Here is a 16,161-nt window from a genome sequence, read left to right on the forward strand (position 1 = left end):
ATATATTTTGGATATAATTCCTTTGTCAATTATATGTGTTTTAAATAACTTCTTCCTGTTACACTTTTCATTTTCATTATAATCCTTGATAAGCAAAGGTTCTTAATTTTAATGTAACTGGATTTTTAAAAAAGATTTTATTTAATTATTTGACAGAGAGAGAGAGAGCACAAGCAGGGGGAGCAGAAAGCAGAAGGAAGGAGAAGCAGGCTCTCCACTGAGCAGGGAGCCCAATGCAGGGCTCAATCCCAGGATCCCAGGATCTCAACCTGAGCTAAAGGCAGATGCTTAACAGACTGAGCCAGCCAGGTGCCCCTGTAATTGGATTTTTTTTCAGTCTTTCTTTTTATAGCTTATTTTAAAACTCTTCCCTTTATTTTTTTTAAATATTTTATTTATTTATTTGACAGACAGAGATCACAAGTAGGCAGAGAGGCAGGCAGAGAGAGAGAGGGAAAGCAGGCTCCCTGCTGAGCAGAGAGACCGATGCGGGGCTCAATCCCAGGACACTGGGATCATGACCTGAGCCGAAGGGAGAGGCTTAACGCACTGAGCCACCCAGGCGCCCCCCCCCCTCCTTTAAGGCCACCAAGATTTTTTCCCATATATTCCAAGAGTTTTATAGTTTTTATTTTCACATTTAAACCACCTAAAACTGATTTGTATGTATGGTTTGAGGTAGGGATCTAATTTTTTTTCCCTCAGACAAATAACATACTCTCCCAGTACCATTTCTTGATGAAAAGTCATCTTGTCCAATGATAAGCAATGCCAGCTCTGGCCCAAATCAAATTCCCACATACATAAGACTGAACCCAAGATTGCTTTCAGTTATAAAATTCTGTTCAACTGAGGGCACAAAAATTTCTTATGGGGGTGCCTGAGTGGCTCAGTGGGTTGAGCCTCTGCCTTCAGCTCAGGTCATGATCTCAGGGTCCTGTGATAGAGCCCCATGTCAGGCTCTCTGCTCAGCAGGGAGCCTGCTTCCCCACCCCACCTCTGCCTGCCTCTCTGCCTACCTGTGATCTCTGTCAAATAAATAAATAAACTCTTTAAAAAAAATTTCTTGTGAAGAAAAATCCAGTTACTTTTAACTTCAATAATTTTTTTTTTATAGAAGAGAATACCAAATGGCAAAAGAATCCTGAGTTGGGAAATATAATGGAGGAAAAAAAAAAAAAAAAAAAACAAACCTTAGATAGATTTCAAAGAACCTCAGTTCTAATTCCCATTTGACAACTTGCTGACTATATAATATTACGCATTCTTCGGAAGGCCTTAATATTCTATGCTGTCAAAAATAATGCTACCAAGAAAAGGGTAAAAAATATTTATCTTTCTCCCAAGAATATAAGATTACATTTACTAGAAAGTTCATAATTTATATTAAATAACATTTAAAAGAAAAGTATAAATAAAAGTGTAAATAAATAATTATAACAAATTTTAGTTTCATATCTATAATGTCATGAGGAATTTTGGCTCTAGCTTCTAATTTTGTATCTACCACCATCTGATACTCAAAAATACTTGTTGACTTCATATAGTTGTTTTGTATGAGTACAGTCTAATTAAAAACCAAGTAAATAAAAGAGAAAGGTGTTCTCTAAAAGATACCTTCTTTTAATTAAAAATTGTTAAACTCCCATGTAGAAATTTGACCCATTTCACAAAAAATAAAGTTTAACTCAAAGAAAGAATTTTCCATCAAGTTTTAATTTAAGTATACTTATATTATTACCACTTTTTTGAATAGTCATAGAAGTTCAAAATATATTTGAATACTTTTCATCCAGGTATAGACATAACTCCAGTTAAGTATCTTTATTAAGCCAATCTGGAAAAAAAATCTAGTTTTAAAATATAAATGTCCTGATTGATTAACACTGAGAAAAAAATATATGTAAGTTTTTCAATATTAATGCATTAGTAAAAATGACGGTTTCCCAAATGGCATACCTTGTATACATAAAAAATTTAATGCTGTGTAACTTTTGTTATAAGAAGGATTTCTTCTTAGCACTGAGTAAATAAAAATGTAAAAAGAAATCTAATAGCTATTCAATTCTTCACAATTCAGCTGATTAATTTGCTTACAAATAAATATGCTGAGTTCTCAAAATGGATCATGTCATTGTCTACAATTCTTCTGCTACAACAAATTTTTCAGATATTATTTGAAACAAAAGCAAAGCTTCGAAAATATCAGGAATTACAGGTCTAAACCAAGGATCTGTCTTACAAGTTGCCTAAAGAATAGTCTTGGCTTATTGATTAATTTCTGTGATATACGTATACATAGTAGGACTTGAATACTAATAATGCAAATCTAGAAAAGTCTACAAACCTACTTGCAGGAGCTGATATTCCCTGCTTTGGTATCAAAAATAACTAGAAATCTAATCATCAAGGACTAGTTAGATGTTACATTTTCCAAAAAGTACATACTCACCAGAAGGTCTCCATTTCGTTAATGTGAATGATAAGAGTAGTAAACCTAATAATGTAGTAAGTATTCAGTTGTAGGTATTCTTTGAGGAGCCGTGTGTATTATTTGCTATAATTACTATTTTGAAAAAAGTAAATATCAAGTAATGATATGCTTTATCAGAAAAGTCAGGATAGGAATTTAGAGATTCCTATATTCTCTACCTCAATATGCTTCAATAACAATAAAAATAAACTTGTTTATTTTAGGCCATAGTTGTTCATGGAAATGGTGTTAGAAATTATGTGCTAGGACTAACATAATTTTGTAAAAATTCATGATATCTCCACTTTTAAAAGTGCCATAGATAGTTCTCACTGCAGCATTTCTTCATGCATTCACAAATATGAATTAAGTACCTACGATGTGCTCAGCATTACACTAGATACTAAAGACACAAAGATGGGTCAGTGTTCCTATATTCAACAAGCTTATGATCTAGAAGGTCTCATCTAAGAAGAGGATAGTTGGAGAGGATTCAGAGATGAACAGCTAATGGTAAATAAAGGGGCTCTCACAGGAGAGATGACTGTAGCTATCAGCACTTTTCAAGAAAAGACAATGCAGAATGATATACAAACCTTTTTTCAAGTATCTATTTAATCGAGATGGGGTAAATTCAGCTTTATTCAAAACTTTTCCAATACCAGAATTAAAAGGATACTTCTCGTGTTTGGAAACAGCTCAACATAGGATAATAAAAGTACTTTACATGTAAAAGAAAGAACTAATGATAAATAAAGGCAGCTGTACGTATATAAGATGAAAATACAAATAGGTTTAAAAATATTACAAATTAATGAATTTTATTCCATAGTAATTTTACCACCACAGTATCTAGTCCAAAACAGATGGACTCTTGTACACATATTCTATTCTCCTATACAACACACTGTGCAAATGGAAAGGAATAATCACATAGTATATCCTCGGGAACTGATATCCCTATAATATATCAGTGCTTAAACTATAAAGCAAGCAATTAAAATGTTAGTCCTCAACAAGAACTTTCAAATTAAAATTATTTATGCAACCCTAAAGTTTAATAAGGTCTAAATTTTAGAATTATTCAATTCTACACACAGAGGTACAGAAATCTATTAAGGTACAACCCTGTAACATTTAAGTGACTTCAGTCACTACTTCACCTCCTTCAAACAAACCATTATACAGTTATAGGCTTTCTTATAGAATCTTAGTTGTAACAGCCAGTCAAAATGTATACATGAACTGGTAGTTAGCTTTCACTGAAATTTTTTTTTTTTTTAAGATTTTACTTATTTATTCGACAGAGAGAGAGAGATCACAAGTAGGCAGAGAGGCAGGTAGAGAGAGAGGGGAAAGCAGGCTCCCTGAGCAGAGAGCCAATCCCAGGACCCTAAGATCATGACCTGAGCTGAAGGCAGAGGCTTAACCCACTGAGCCAGGTGCCCCTTTAACTGAAATTCTAACTAGATAAACGTAGCACTGCCTTACAGGAAAATAAATAGTTTAGATGTTTATCTCCCAATTATCCTCTAGAAATAAGGATATATTCATTCTGACATCATTCCCTATTTCCATAACCTTAGAAATAAGCCACTTTAATCAGGAACTGAAAAAAGGTGAGAGGCAAAAAGTTAAAAACAATTCATGAATAACATATATACCGGTTTGATTCGAAGCTGACCACCAACCACCTCAAGAATGGCATGTCTTCTGGACACTCTCTTGTCTGTTATCTACAGGGGGAAAAAATAAACATTTCAAATACAGCTACCTCCATAAAAAAACAACAGTAACAACAACAACAACAAAACCAATACCAATGTTTCTAAAATTAGTAGATTAGATATGAAATAGTCACTTAGCAACTGTGTATTAAAATGATTGTCCTCACTGAACAGATAATGAAACAACTCCGGGATTAAGGGAATTGCCCAAGGTCATAAGAAGAATAAATGGCAGAGCAGAGACTCAGATTTGGAATCTAACACATTCCAAAGCCTTTTATCATAGTTTCCATTCGAGATAGGTATTCTGTGAGGATTCTTATCAATAAAATTCATAAAATGAGAAAAAAAATCTATATATGGTGTACTTATTAGAAAACCTTTCAAATACAAGAAATACATAGTATGTTATGATTACAAAAGGATTTAAAGAGCAGCAGTCTGGTAAATATAAAGGGGTGACTACAACTTTTCAGGTCAGGCAGACCAGCAACGGAGCCCTAGGGCCATCAGTTAAGTAGTTAAGAGAACAGGAGGGTGGGAGGGAAAGTGATGAAAATCAAATATTTACAGTGAAGAAAAGATTATCATTTATATATCCGTGTGTGTGTGTGTACGTGTGTGTATAATACAATATATACACATATACTAATATTATATAATAACATATAATGAATATATTTGCTTCCTGTTTTGAGCCAACAGTATTCTATTTATGCTCACAAGCACTTCTGCATACCAGAGTTTAGAAATCATTTGTACTTTAAATGCTGAAATTGCCAATTGAGCCTTCCCTGCAAAGCTATAAACATAATAGTTAAGATTGCCTTTGCTATTTCTGGCAGATACATAATAATAATATTTTATGCACAAACTTTCCTTAATGTCATAATTATCTGGCCCATCTCTTGATCACTTCAACTCTGATATTATCTATCTCAAGGCCAAAATTATCGGTAAAAACAGACTACAGCAATGCCTAATTCAATTAAACCCATTAGTTCTGCAAAAACCTGAAAAAATGTGAAAGTGCCAGGAATCAGTACTCATTCATTTTTCTTAAACAGAGAGCAGTTCTTCATGTAAGACAATGACTGTATAAAAATAGACCTCACAGTAGAATGAATTCCATTTGGTTGTATTTGCAATAGCTACAGTTAATTTTTAGAACATTCTCTAAAATAAAGTATCTTAAAAGTAGCCCACTTAAAATATATACACTGTTGGCCACAATGGCTAGTTCAGAAAAGTAAATATATTACTTTTTTTTTTTTTTTAAGTAGGCCCTGCACCCAAGGCAAAGCCCAAAACAGGGTTTGAACCTACGAACCTGGGATCAAGACTGAGCTGAAATCAAGAGTCAGACGCTTAATGGACTGAGCCACACCACCACCCCTCAGAAAAGTAAATATAAACTAATAATCTATTCTATCAGAAAGGAGAGAAGTAAACTGGAGGTTCCTATATTCTCCCCCATTATGTGCCTTTGGGGCCCAAAACAACAGCAGTTGCCTGATAACACACTTTACCATGTGCACAGATTCTATCATTTGCACAGAACTTTCACTTAAATGCTGAGATTCACTATAATACTGCCATAGGTTTATTCACATTTTACAAATTTGGAAATTGAAAGTCTAGAGAACTGAAAATGAAGTAACTTGTGTAGGCCACTCCTCAAGCAGGTAGCACTCCAAATCTATACTCGTTAATAAAAATAAATATGTGGGGAGAATAGTCATGTATGATTCTATACCTGCATATACTAATTTAGAAACAGTTTCAAGAAAAGAAAATTACTCTGTGTCAGGGAGTAAGAAGCTTCTAATTCTAACTTGGGTAGTAAGACACAATGATACAAATTGATTTTCTAACCAATTGAGCAGCAGACTGTCAAATATAAAACCATGGTATGCAATGATGGTTCCTTTAATAGTACAGCTTCAGTTTCTTTCTTTTCCAAACCATATTTTTGCAGGAAGCAATAATGGACTTTTCCTATCTCAGTCTTTCTTTGAAGTAGGCTTTCCTGACACTGGCATGAAAAAATTATATGAAGGCATAATATGACCTCTAGTGGACATTTCATTCCACAACAATGTCATTTCATGGCAAGCTGTGCATTTCTATAGTATATAAAAAAAAAAAAATGTTCTTTAAAGAGTCTTTAAAGTTAATATTGTTTGGGCATTTAGCTATAACAGTCCCTTTTAAATTGTATGGCTAAATCATGAAAAAGTTAAAAAATAATAATTTATGTTCCCTTTATGGGAAGCTTACAGTTTTAACGAATTATCATTAGAGCTTATTTTGATTTCAGGATGGTTGTGGGGAGGGTAGAAGGTAGAGGGTATGTGGAGGCTAGGTCATAAATAGATTATCCTAAAGATCTGATGACCTGCTTCATTTTCTTTAAAGGTTTATTTATTTTTTTAAATATTTTATTTATTTGATGAGACCACAAGTAGGCAGAGAGGCAGGTGGAGGAGTGGGGGAAGCAGGGCAGGATCCCTGACAAGCAGAGAGTCCAATGCAGGGCTCAATCCCAGCAGAGATCACTGTTCCTTATGCAGAGTAAATATCCATATATTCTTAATTACTATATTAACTGTAACAGTAATTGTTTATCAAGACCAAGGTACTGTCCTATTATTCATCAGGTATCATTTTTTTTAATATTCACAAAACCTGCAGAAAAGACACTATTATCTTTAGTTTATAAGTGAGAAATTAAAGTACAAAGATGTTAAGCAACTACTCAAAGTTACACAGCCAATAAGCATGACCAGACTTTAACAGAAGGAATCAGATTCTAGAGACAATCTTCCTTTTAACATTTTATTGCCTCCCTCATTACATAAAATACATTTTTTAGAGTATTTACCATCAGCTTAACTGTCTAAACTAGAACATACTAAAGTACTGGAAATAAGGCAGAATGACTATTTATTAAGCAAATAGACATTCTGAGAAAATCAAGCCCTAAAAAAAACTCCAGAAGGTCTTTGGGTTTCATTTGGTCCCATTTATTCTAATGTCATAGCCAAGTCTAACAAGATATGTTATTGGAATTCCCAAGAGTCTATGGCCATACCACCCTGAATGCACCCAATCTCGTCTGAATTTCTAATTCTCTACTCCCAGTAGACAATGAAGTGGATAGGGCTTAGTAGATGGTGCACTGACTGACAATGGGGAAAAATGACTGATGTTGGTCTGCAAGTGAAACGACCAAGCTATAGAAAAGCAAAGAAACCCAAAGACTCAAAAAGACTGCTCTGGCTAGAAGCTATTGAGTCTAGGGACAAAAGGCATTACATACTTCATAAGTTACTAAATATTTAACCAAGTTTACTTGTTGATTATCGTGTTTAAATGAAAACTTCATTTGAAAATGAAACATTTCACATTTTAGAAAGCCATAAAAATAGTTAAAATAGAGGAATTCCAATTTCCTATCAAATAACTATAGCCACCTAAATACTAATCACACCACATAAAAAATCAGAGATCAACAAATAGAACAAATAAAGTCACCTATATTCACATCTAAAGTGCAACTAAGAGACAGAGATTACCACAAGCTTTACATGTAAGAGGGGAAAGAAACACGAAATGCAACCAAATGTTACTATGCTGGAACAGAAAGTCAAGTGAACTGGGAGAAAAAAAGAGAGGGAGTGAGAAGCTAGGTGTAGTGGGGCATGGATAAGAAAACTCCCCCAAACAGTCACACCTTGATTGGGAAATAATGAAAATATATGTCACATCCAGCAGCTTACTGGTCCAGCAAAACTGGGAACAATCTGGGCACCAATATGAATAATGATAATAATGGAATACACACATTTTGAATACAAAATAATCCATGAGTTCATACTGAACTCAAGAAAGGAGATGGGGCTAGGGCTGGGAGGAAAAGCTCTTATTCATAAAAGAATGCCAACTGATGAAGAAAAAATGATGGAACCAGAAAAATCACTATTTTGTTACTACCAATATAATAACTGACTCAGTAAAGGATCGATGGGTGTTAACTTTCAGATGAGTGCTTGATGGGAAAAAGAATATTCTGAAGTCTCAAAGCATCACTGCAGAAATTACTCACAACAGGAACTGTGTCTTCACTGGAGAAGTCTGACAGACTCCACCTTCCCAAAGCGACCACACAACATCATCAACAATTTCGGGGCACCTGGGTGGCTTAGCCAGGTAGGCCTCTGGCTCTTGATTTCGGCTAAGGTCATGATCTCAGTTGTGAGAAATGAGCCCCACATAGGGCTCAGCATGTGGCTCCTCGTTGGGTGTGGAGCTGCTTTAGATTATTCTCTCTCTCTCTCTCCAATACCCCTCCCCCTGCTCACACAGGCATGTGCCCGCTCTCTAAAAATAAATAAATTATCTAGAAAATGCAGTATATGATTGCTAAATAACATAAATGAAGTATAACTTAATTTACACTAATTTCAGTAAAATTGATACGTCTCCTATTTAGTTGTAATTTTTTAAACCTCTTTGTTTTAGACTAGGCACCACAAACTGGTAGCCAGGCTTTTCATTCAGGTTTTTGTTTTCTTTTTTTTACGTTTTGCTTTGAAAAGCATATGTACCTTCCATCTCACCACAGTCCCCAGCATTCCCTATAACCTTCCACTGAGTACACTTCACAATGGTATACCTGGCCTCTGCAGGCATTTGAATTTGCAACTTATGATTTAAACTACACCTATACTGTTAGATGCCTTTTCTTCACATGTGACATTGTGTACTAGATGCTACTAGTTGCTTCATCAATAGCTATTCATTTCTTCTTCAGTACTAATATTTATTCCAGTTTTATTTAGGATAACAATGTACCCATTTAAAAATATCCAAATGCCCAGAATTCCCTGTAGCTATGGATGGCCAAATGACAAGTTCTAACAAAGGATGTTAAGAGTTGTGTATTAACCAGATTTTCTAGTTTCCGCATCTAATGTTTTGATATTGGCATACTGGACTAAGGAAAGACGACCTCTCCCAGGGTTATGGGCTTCTTAAAGACAGTCAGTGACTACCTGCAAGGATACCTTTCATATGCAAACTAACCAATCTGAAGCCTGTACTCCCAATTATGGCTCTACCTGGCTCTTATGCTGCCCCAATCACCCCAGGACTAGGCATCAGACAACTAGGGACAGGCCCTACAACTCAGAGCCCCATAAAACTATTCAAACTAGATCATCCTATACCTTCTAGCTTTGCCCTGCCCATCCATTGCTGAGAAAACCGTAAGAAAGTCTTTCCTGCAGTTCCCCTAGCTCTGCCTTCTACCTTCAACCAACCTCATGTGGCCCCACATGACACTGTGTGTCCTTCTGTCTCTTGGGAACTGTGAATAATAAATTATCTTTTCAATGCCAATCATCTTCCAATCTGTTGGCCTCACCATTCCTAAACAAAACAACAATATCTATGTTATTTTAAAACAGGGGAGCTTCTGGAAAAATTACAGTCTTCATGATAACAAGGAACAGGCTCACCTGGCATGGACTTTTTTGCCTGCTGCCTTTCCCTTTTCTTACTGTGTAAATGGGACACTTTAAGGTACAGCGGCCATCTTAAGCCTGCAGGTATGAAAGCCACCTGCAAAGGATGAAAAAGGAAGAACGCAGAAGAGCCCATTCCTTGAGTATCTGCACAGGCCCTGGACTGACTGCCCCAGAGATTCTCTTACAAAAGAAAACTCAGTTTGATTAAGCTGCTGTTTGTCACATTTCTGTTACCTGTTGCCAAAAGCAATTATGATTAATATCCTTTACTCCAACAATAGTTATATTGATACTAGACATCTAATAATAAATTTATGTTCAGCTAGTCAGAGAAGGAATATTAGAAAACAGAGAAGCTAACCAAATTGAACATTCAAGCCCAAGATTTTTTTTTTTAATAGTAAAAAAATTGCATAGCATACAGCAGGAGCTAAAGAATACACAGGCTAACAGGTAATGCTGAAATCACCCCATCCTTTGTTTTTGTTAAATATTTTATTTATTTATTTGACAGAGAGAGAGAGCATGAGCATAAGCAGGGAGAGTGAGAGCTGCAGGCAGAGGGAGAAGCAGGCTCCCCACTGAGCAGGGAGCCTGCTCTGGGGCTCAATCCTAGGACCCTGGGATCATGACCTGAAATGAAGGCGGCCACTTAACCCACTGAGCCACCCAAGCATCCACCCCTAGCCTTTGTTAACAACAGATAAAGTGACAGCAATTCTTCTTCAGATACTACAGAACAAACCAACCCTTTTTATTTGAATTCTTCATATTGTTTCTTGAATGGGGACAGGACTGTTTTTGTATCACTGTTGTATCAATAAAATGTAGATCTCTTATCTCTGATTTTCTGGTTCTAAACTGAATGTTTCATGCATTATGATAAGGACAAGTCCTTTCTGTTTGCCTTCATGCCTCGCTTTTAAGACATGAAGTTTGTGCTAAAATACAAGACATGAAAACATAAAAGAACTGTGATTTGTTTGCCAAATATTTATTTTTGGCATTTATTGAAGTCAAACAAAATGAAGATATTCTTATGCTACTAGCAGAAATGCTTGGATGTTTTGAATCAAGGTCTCTGACCTATTTGTTTATTATTTCCAACATTCAAAAAATAAAAAACATACCTGAATAAAGTAAAAGCGAAAAGCTACTGGATCCTGAAACAGAATACAATGGTACCTTTCATTTCACTTTTGCCTATATATATTAGCTGAAAAGCCAACAGCAGTTGATTTTTCTTAAAATGTTTCCCTAGAGAAATTTCTGAATATCACAGACAGGTGTAATATATCTCATAAATACAATGTCCCCAGGTAGTCTGGCTCCTATAAACATAAACGAAAAGAAGGAAGATTCATTTTTTCCAGTATAAATTATATAACACACCAAAGGGTAGATTTTTCTTATATAATACTTTATAACTTACAGTGCTATCACACAAAATTATCTGGTTTGCACTATTAACAACAGACAATAAATAAATAAATACATACATAAATACAACAGACAAATTAAAAAGTGACAAATTCAAACTTTTGTGGTAGAGAAAAATAAACAACCCTCTGGTATGGGATTTCAGTCTGTATTATGAGAAAATGCATAAACCTAAAGAAATACAGCACCTATTTCAGACATAATTTACATAAAATATTTTCCTTAAAGTTGTGTATGTGGCAAGTAAAGAAAATCTAAAATTAAGACTTGAATTAAGTAGAGACTAGTTACTGTAGTCTACAGCCATACCACCCTGAACACACCCAATCTCATCTGATCTCAGAGGCTAAGCAGCGTGGGGCCTGGTTAGTAACTTGGATGGGAGGCTGGTTACTGTAAACCAGCTGACAAACCATGTAATTTTCTTATCAAGAGTGCTTTCAAGTTATCAGATCCAGGACACACTCCAGAGCTCAATCAAACTGAGACTCTGTCATAACATTGGTTAAGTCCATCTTATTCCTCAACAGGGCAAAAGTTAGTTGATACAAAGTGTTTAATATTATTACACTTGGAATGTACCAAAGGTCAGTTTCTGATATTAACAAAGGGCAATTTTGAGGAAACAAACTTGATTTTTGCCAGAGGCTCTCTAGACAGATTCCAGTAAGCTCGCTTTAAAAGGTTATTATTAATAACTGGATGTGAAATGGGTCTTTGAAACTTGTGAAATACTTTCCCATAAGACTAATGGTATAATAGTAGTTAGGTTATCAGGCTACCTCACAAGCATCTATTTAATCCACAATACTGGTGAAATATGGATCACTTAGATTTTAAAAAGTAAAATCCAATACCTTCTGAGCTCCTAAGTCAAGGTTGCTGATTGTCAGCCAATATGATGGATCTGTGCTGAACCAATATTACTGAAATCTGAAGACACCCAACCTGTTTGGCTTGCAATGCTACTTGCAAAGTGAATGCTACACAAATGTGAGAATCGTCCTTATCAAGAATATATTATGAGTTGGGGCGCCTGGGTGGCTCAGTGGATTAAAGCCTCTGCCTTCGGCTCAGGTCATGATCCCAGGGTCCTGGGATGGAGCCCCACATCGGGCTCTCTGCTCGGCAGGAAGCCTGCTTCCTCCTCTCTCTCTGCCTGCCTCTCTGCCTACTTGTGATCTCTCTCTGTCAAATAAATAAATAAAATCTTAAAAAAAAAAAAAAAGAATATATTATGAGTTAACATAATGAGTAAAAACAGAAACAGAACTCAGACAAAACCGGGTTTAAATCCCCACTTGAGACTTTGGTACAAAGTTTCTGCATAGTTATTTAATTCAGTTCAGCAGATATTTCTTAAAGAATTGCTCGGTGCCAAGCATTCTTCATGTGTCTAGAAGAGGTTTCCAACTCTGATTTTGCAACAAAATCATCTTCAGAGTTCTTAAAAATACAGATACCCAAATGCTACCTACAGAATCAAATTACCAGAGGAAGGAAGTCAAACAGAGGTATGGAGGCACGTGAGAAGACGGTATATTCAGGTTGAGTAATATCCAGGAGACAGTTTAGAGAGACTGATTTAGAAATAAATATATATGTATGTACATATATATACATATGTATATATATATATAGATATACACACACACACACACACACACACACAAGAAAAGTAATTCACTATACACCTATCAGAATGGCCAAAACCCAAATCACTGACAACACAAAATGCTGGTGAGATTGTGGAACAACAGGAAATCATCCATTGATGATGGGAATGCACAACGGTATATAGCCACCTTGAAAGACAGTTGCAGCTTCTTACAAAACTAAACACATACTTACCATATGATCCAGGAACTGAGCTCCTTGGTGTTTTTACCCAAATGAACTGAAAACTTATGTCTACACAAAAACTTGCATGTGGGTGTCTGTAACAGCTTTCATTCATAATTGCCAGAACTGGGAATAACCAAGATATCCCTCAGTAGGTAAAGGAATAAACTAAAGAACATCCAGACAATGGACTATTACTCATCACTAAAAAGCCATGAGGAACCTTTACTAAAAGAAACCAATTTAGGGGCGCCTGGGTGGCTCAGTCAGCTAAGGTCTGCCTTTGGCTCAGGTCATGTTCCCAGGGTCCTAGGATGGAGCTCTTGCTCCACAGGGAATCTGCTTATCCCTCTACCTCTCCCTGCCCTGCCCCCACTCTTGCTCTCTCTGTGCCCTTCTCTCAAATAAATAAAATCTTTTTTTAAAAAAATGAAAGAAACCAATCTTTAAAAGTCTCTATATACATACTGTATAATTCCAACTATATAATATTCTGGAAAAGTTAAATCTATGGAGACTGTAAAAAGTTCAGTAGTTGCCAGAGGTTGGGAGAGAAAGGACAGAACACAGAGCATTTTTAGAGCAGTGAAACTATTCTGCGTGATACTATAATAGTCATATGAGTCATTACACATTTGATAAAACCCAAAGAATGCGTACCAAGAGTGAACCTTAGTGTTAAACTATGACTTTGGATGATAATGACAAGTCAATATAGGTTCTTCGAATAAACCACTGTGGTATGAAATGTTGATAGGGAGGTGATGGGGGAAGAGGTACCTACAGAAACTCTCTGGACTCTGCACTCAATTCTGCCATGAACCTAAAACTAAGCAACAATGTCCCTAGAAGTTAAAGGGGAACAGTGATGTAATGTGATTATCCCACAGGCCTAGTCAGGACTTAGCAAGTCATCCAATGTCATACACATTGCATCACCGAGCCAGGAAATCATAGATCATACGTTCCCTCAGACTGAAGGGCCGTTCCCTCTCTACCATCCACTCTCTACCGACCGAACTTCTAACTGTTCTGACACTTCAAAGTCAGCTAAATGCCACTGAGTTCACGAAACCTTCCCTGAAGCCTCATCTTAACTGAGGGCTCCTTCTTGTACCTCTCTGTATCATGGAACATTCTTTTCTGTTTGGCTCATGATACTGAAACAAAACTTTTAATTGAATGTGACCTTTCAAAAGTCAGAGGTTATGCTTAAAAATCCAGATTGCTCACTACTCTTGAAAATAACAAGAGGACACTGTTACCAGGTAGGCATGGGGTGGAGAGCAGGGACCACATTACAGATCCCTTTCCTTGTGGCCTTCCCCAAACTGAGGCAGTTGTCATCTAGGACACGGCTTTTAGTTACCATCATCCCTGGTTTTCTCCCTCCCTCCAATTTCACTTACTCAAGGTGCCTGCCTGGCTCTGGTCCCCATTCCCATTTGCAACCAGTGTTTAGTTACCTGTTTCTCTGTCTCTCATACCTATAAAACTGTAGTTTCTTGAGAGTAACAACTTCTCTTTCATCCCTCCATTCTGACTGGAATATATTCAACTATTTTCTGAATTTACCAAGTCATTACTCAATAAAATAGGGAAAGTGCTAACATTTAATCCATCATGAATGGTGCTTCATATGCTTTAGCAGTTGGTAGCACTGCTTCTTTACTATATTTAAATTCACTTCAAAATTCTATATCCTTTTCGCACCTGAGTTACAAATAAGCTCTTCTTGAGGGTTGGTAAAATGAAAAAGAGAGACATGGAAGGCCTACTATGTGCCAGGCACTGTACTGGGCTCAATAACTAAGGCAGTTGGTGGTGGGAGGGGGGAGGAATATCCAGCAGCTAGGGGTGCTTAGCACATCCCTGGGAACCAGGTAGGATCAGCATTCCAGAACAGCTAGTGAGCTTCTGCAACAAGCAGAAATAATGCAGAGTTGCCAGGCCAGAGTACTTACTGGTTACTTTATGTAAACTTTGTAGGACACTTAGAGCATTCTTGGGGTGGTGAACTGATGCCAGGAAAGAGTCTATACTAGAGCGCCTGACTATCTCCACCTACAACTGTGGGCCTCTTCTCTTTTCAGTTAAAGCAGTCAATTCCATACACCAGCCATTAGGAAGACTACCTAGACAGCTATGTTGTCCTATTCCCTTGGAGGAAAAAGATCAGAAAGAAATGTGTCATATAAACCCTATCAAAATAGAAAAAGGAAAATTTGAAATCAAAAATAGTAGTTTTAAGTGCATAACCAGCTTTTTAAAAAGAGTCTAATCAGTTTTATTTAAGAAAAATCATAAAGCAGGGGCAACTGGGTGGCTCAGTGGGTTAAGCCTCTGCCTTCGGCCCAGGTCATGGTCTCAGGGTGCTGGGATCGAGCCCTGCATCAGGCTCTCTGCTCAGCGGATAGCCTGCTTCCTCCTCTCTCTCTGCCTGCCTCTATGACTACTTATGATCTCTGTGTGTCAAATAAATAAATAAAATCTTCTTTAAAAAGAAAAGAAAAGAAAAACCATGAAGGAAATAATCTGGCCTAAAGGTCCTCTGTTGCTTGAGATGCTGTACTACTATAAAACATTTTTTTAAAGTATATTTTTTATTTAAGATAATTGTAGGTTCACATATAATTAGAAGATACAATACAGAAAAATCTCTTGTACCATATCCCCAGTTTTCCCCAGTGGTAACATCTTGCAATACTATAATGGGATATCCCAACTAGATAATGATATTGATACAGTCAAGATACAAAACATTTCCATCACCACAAAAATCCCCCATGTTGCTGTGTTATAGCCATACCAACTCCCTCCTACTCTCTTCTCCCCTTCTTTTATTTATTTTTTTTTTAAAGATTTTATTTACTTATTTGACAGACAGAGGTCACAAGTAGGCAGAGAGGCAGGCAGAGAGAGAGGAATCAAAGCAGGCTCCCTGACGATCAGAGAGCCGGACGTGGGGCTCGATCCCAAGACCCCGGGATCACGACCCGAGCTGAAGGCAGAGGCTTTAACCCACTGAGCCACCCAGGTGCCCCGGTTCCCCCCTTCTTTTAATTCCTGGCAACCAGGAATCTGTTCTCCATGTTTATAATTCATCATTTCAATAGCATTATGTAAATAAATTCATACAATATGTAAC

At 36.6% G+C, this 16,161-nt stretch overlaps 1 protein-coding gene across 1 annotated transcript in view; it reads right to left on the minus strand.

Annotated features, from left to right (window-relative positions):
* Positions 1 to 16,161, minus strand: part of APLF (aprataxin and PNKP like factor) — a 77,548-nt gene that overhangs the window by 58,333 nt on the left and 3,054 nt on the right. The window contains exon 2 of the mRNA XM_032873749.1: positions 4,138 to 4,209. Within this exon, the coding sequence (XP_032729640.1) occupies positions 4,138 to 4,209 (72 nt within the window). The remainder of the gene's footprint in view (positions 1 to 4,137; positions 4,210 to 16,161) is intronic.

Source organism: Lontra canadensis, unplaced genomic scaffold, assembly GCF_010015895.1.
Source record: "Lontra canadensis isolate GAN:19392208 unplaced genomic scaffold, GSC_riverotter_1.0 scaffold50, whole genome shotgun sequence".
NCBI classification, from domain to species: Eukaryota; Metazoa; Chordata; class Mammalia; order Carnivora; family Mustelidae; genus Lontra; species Lontra canadensis.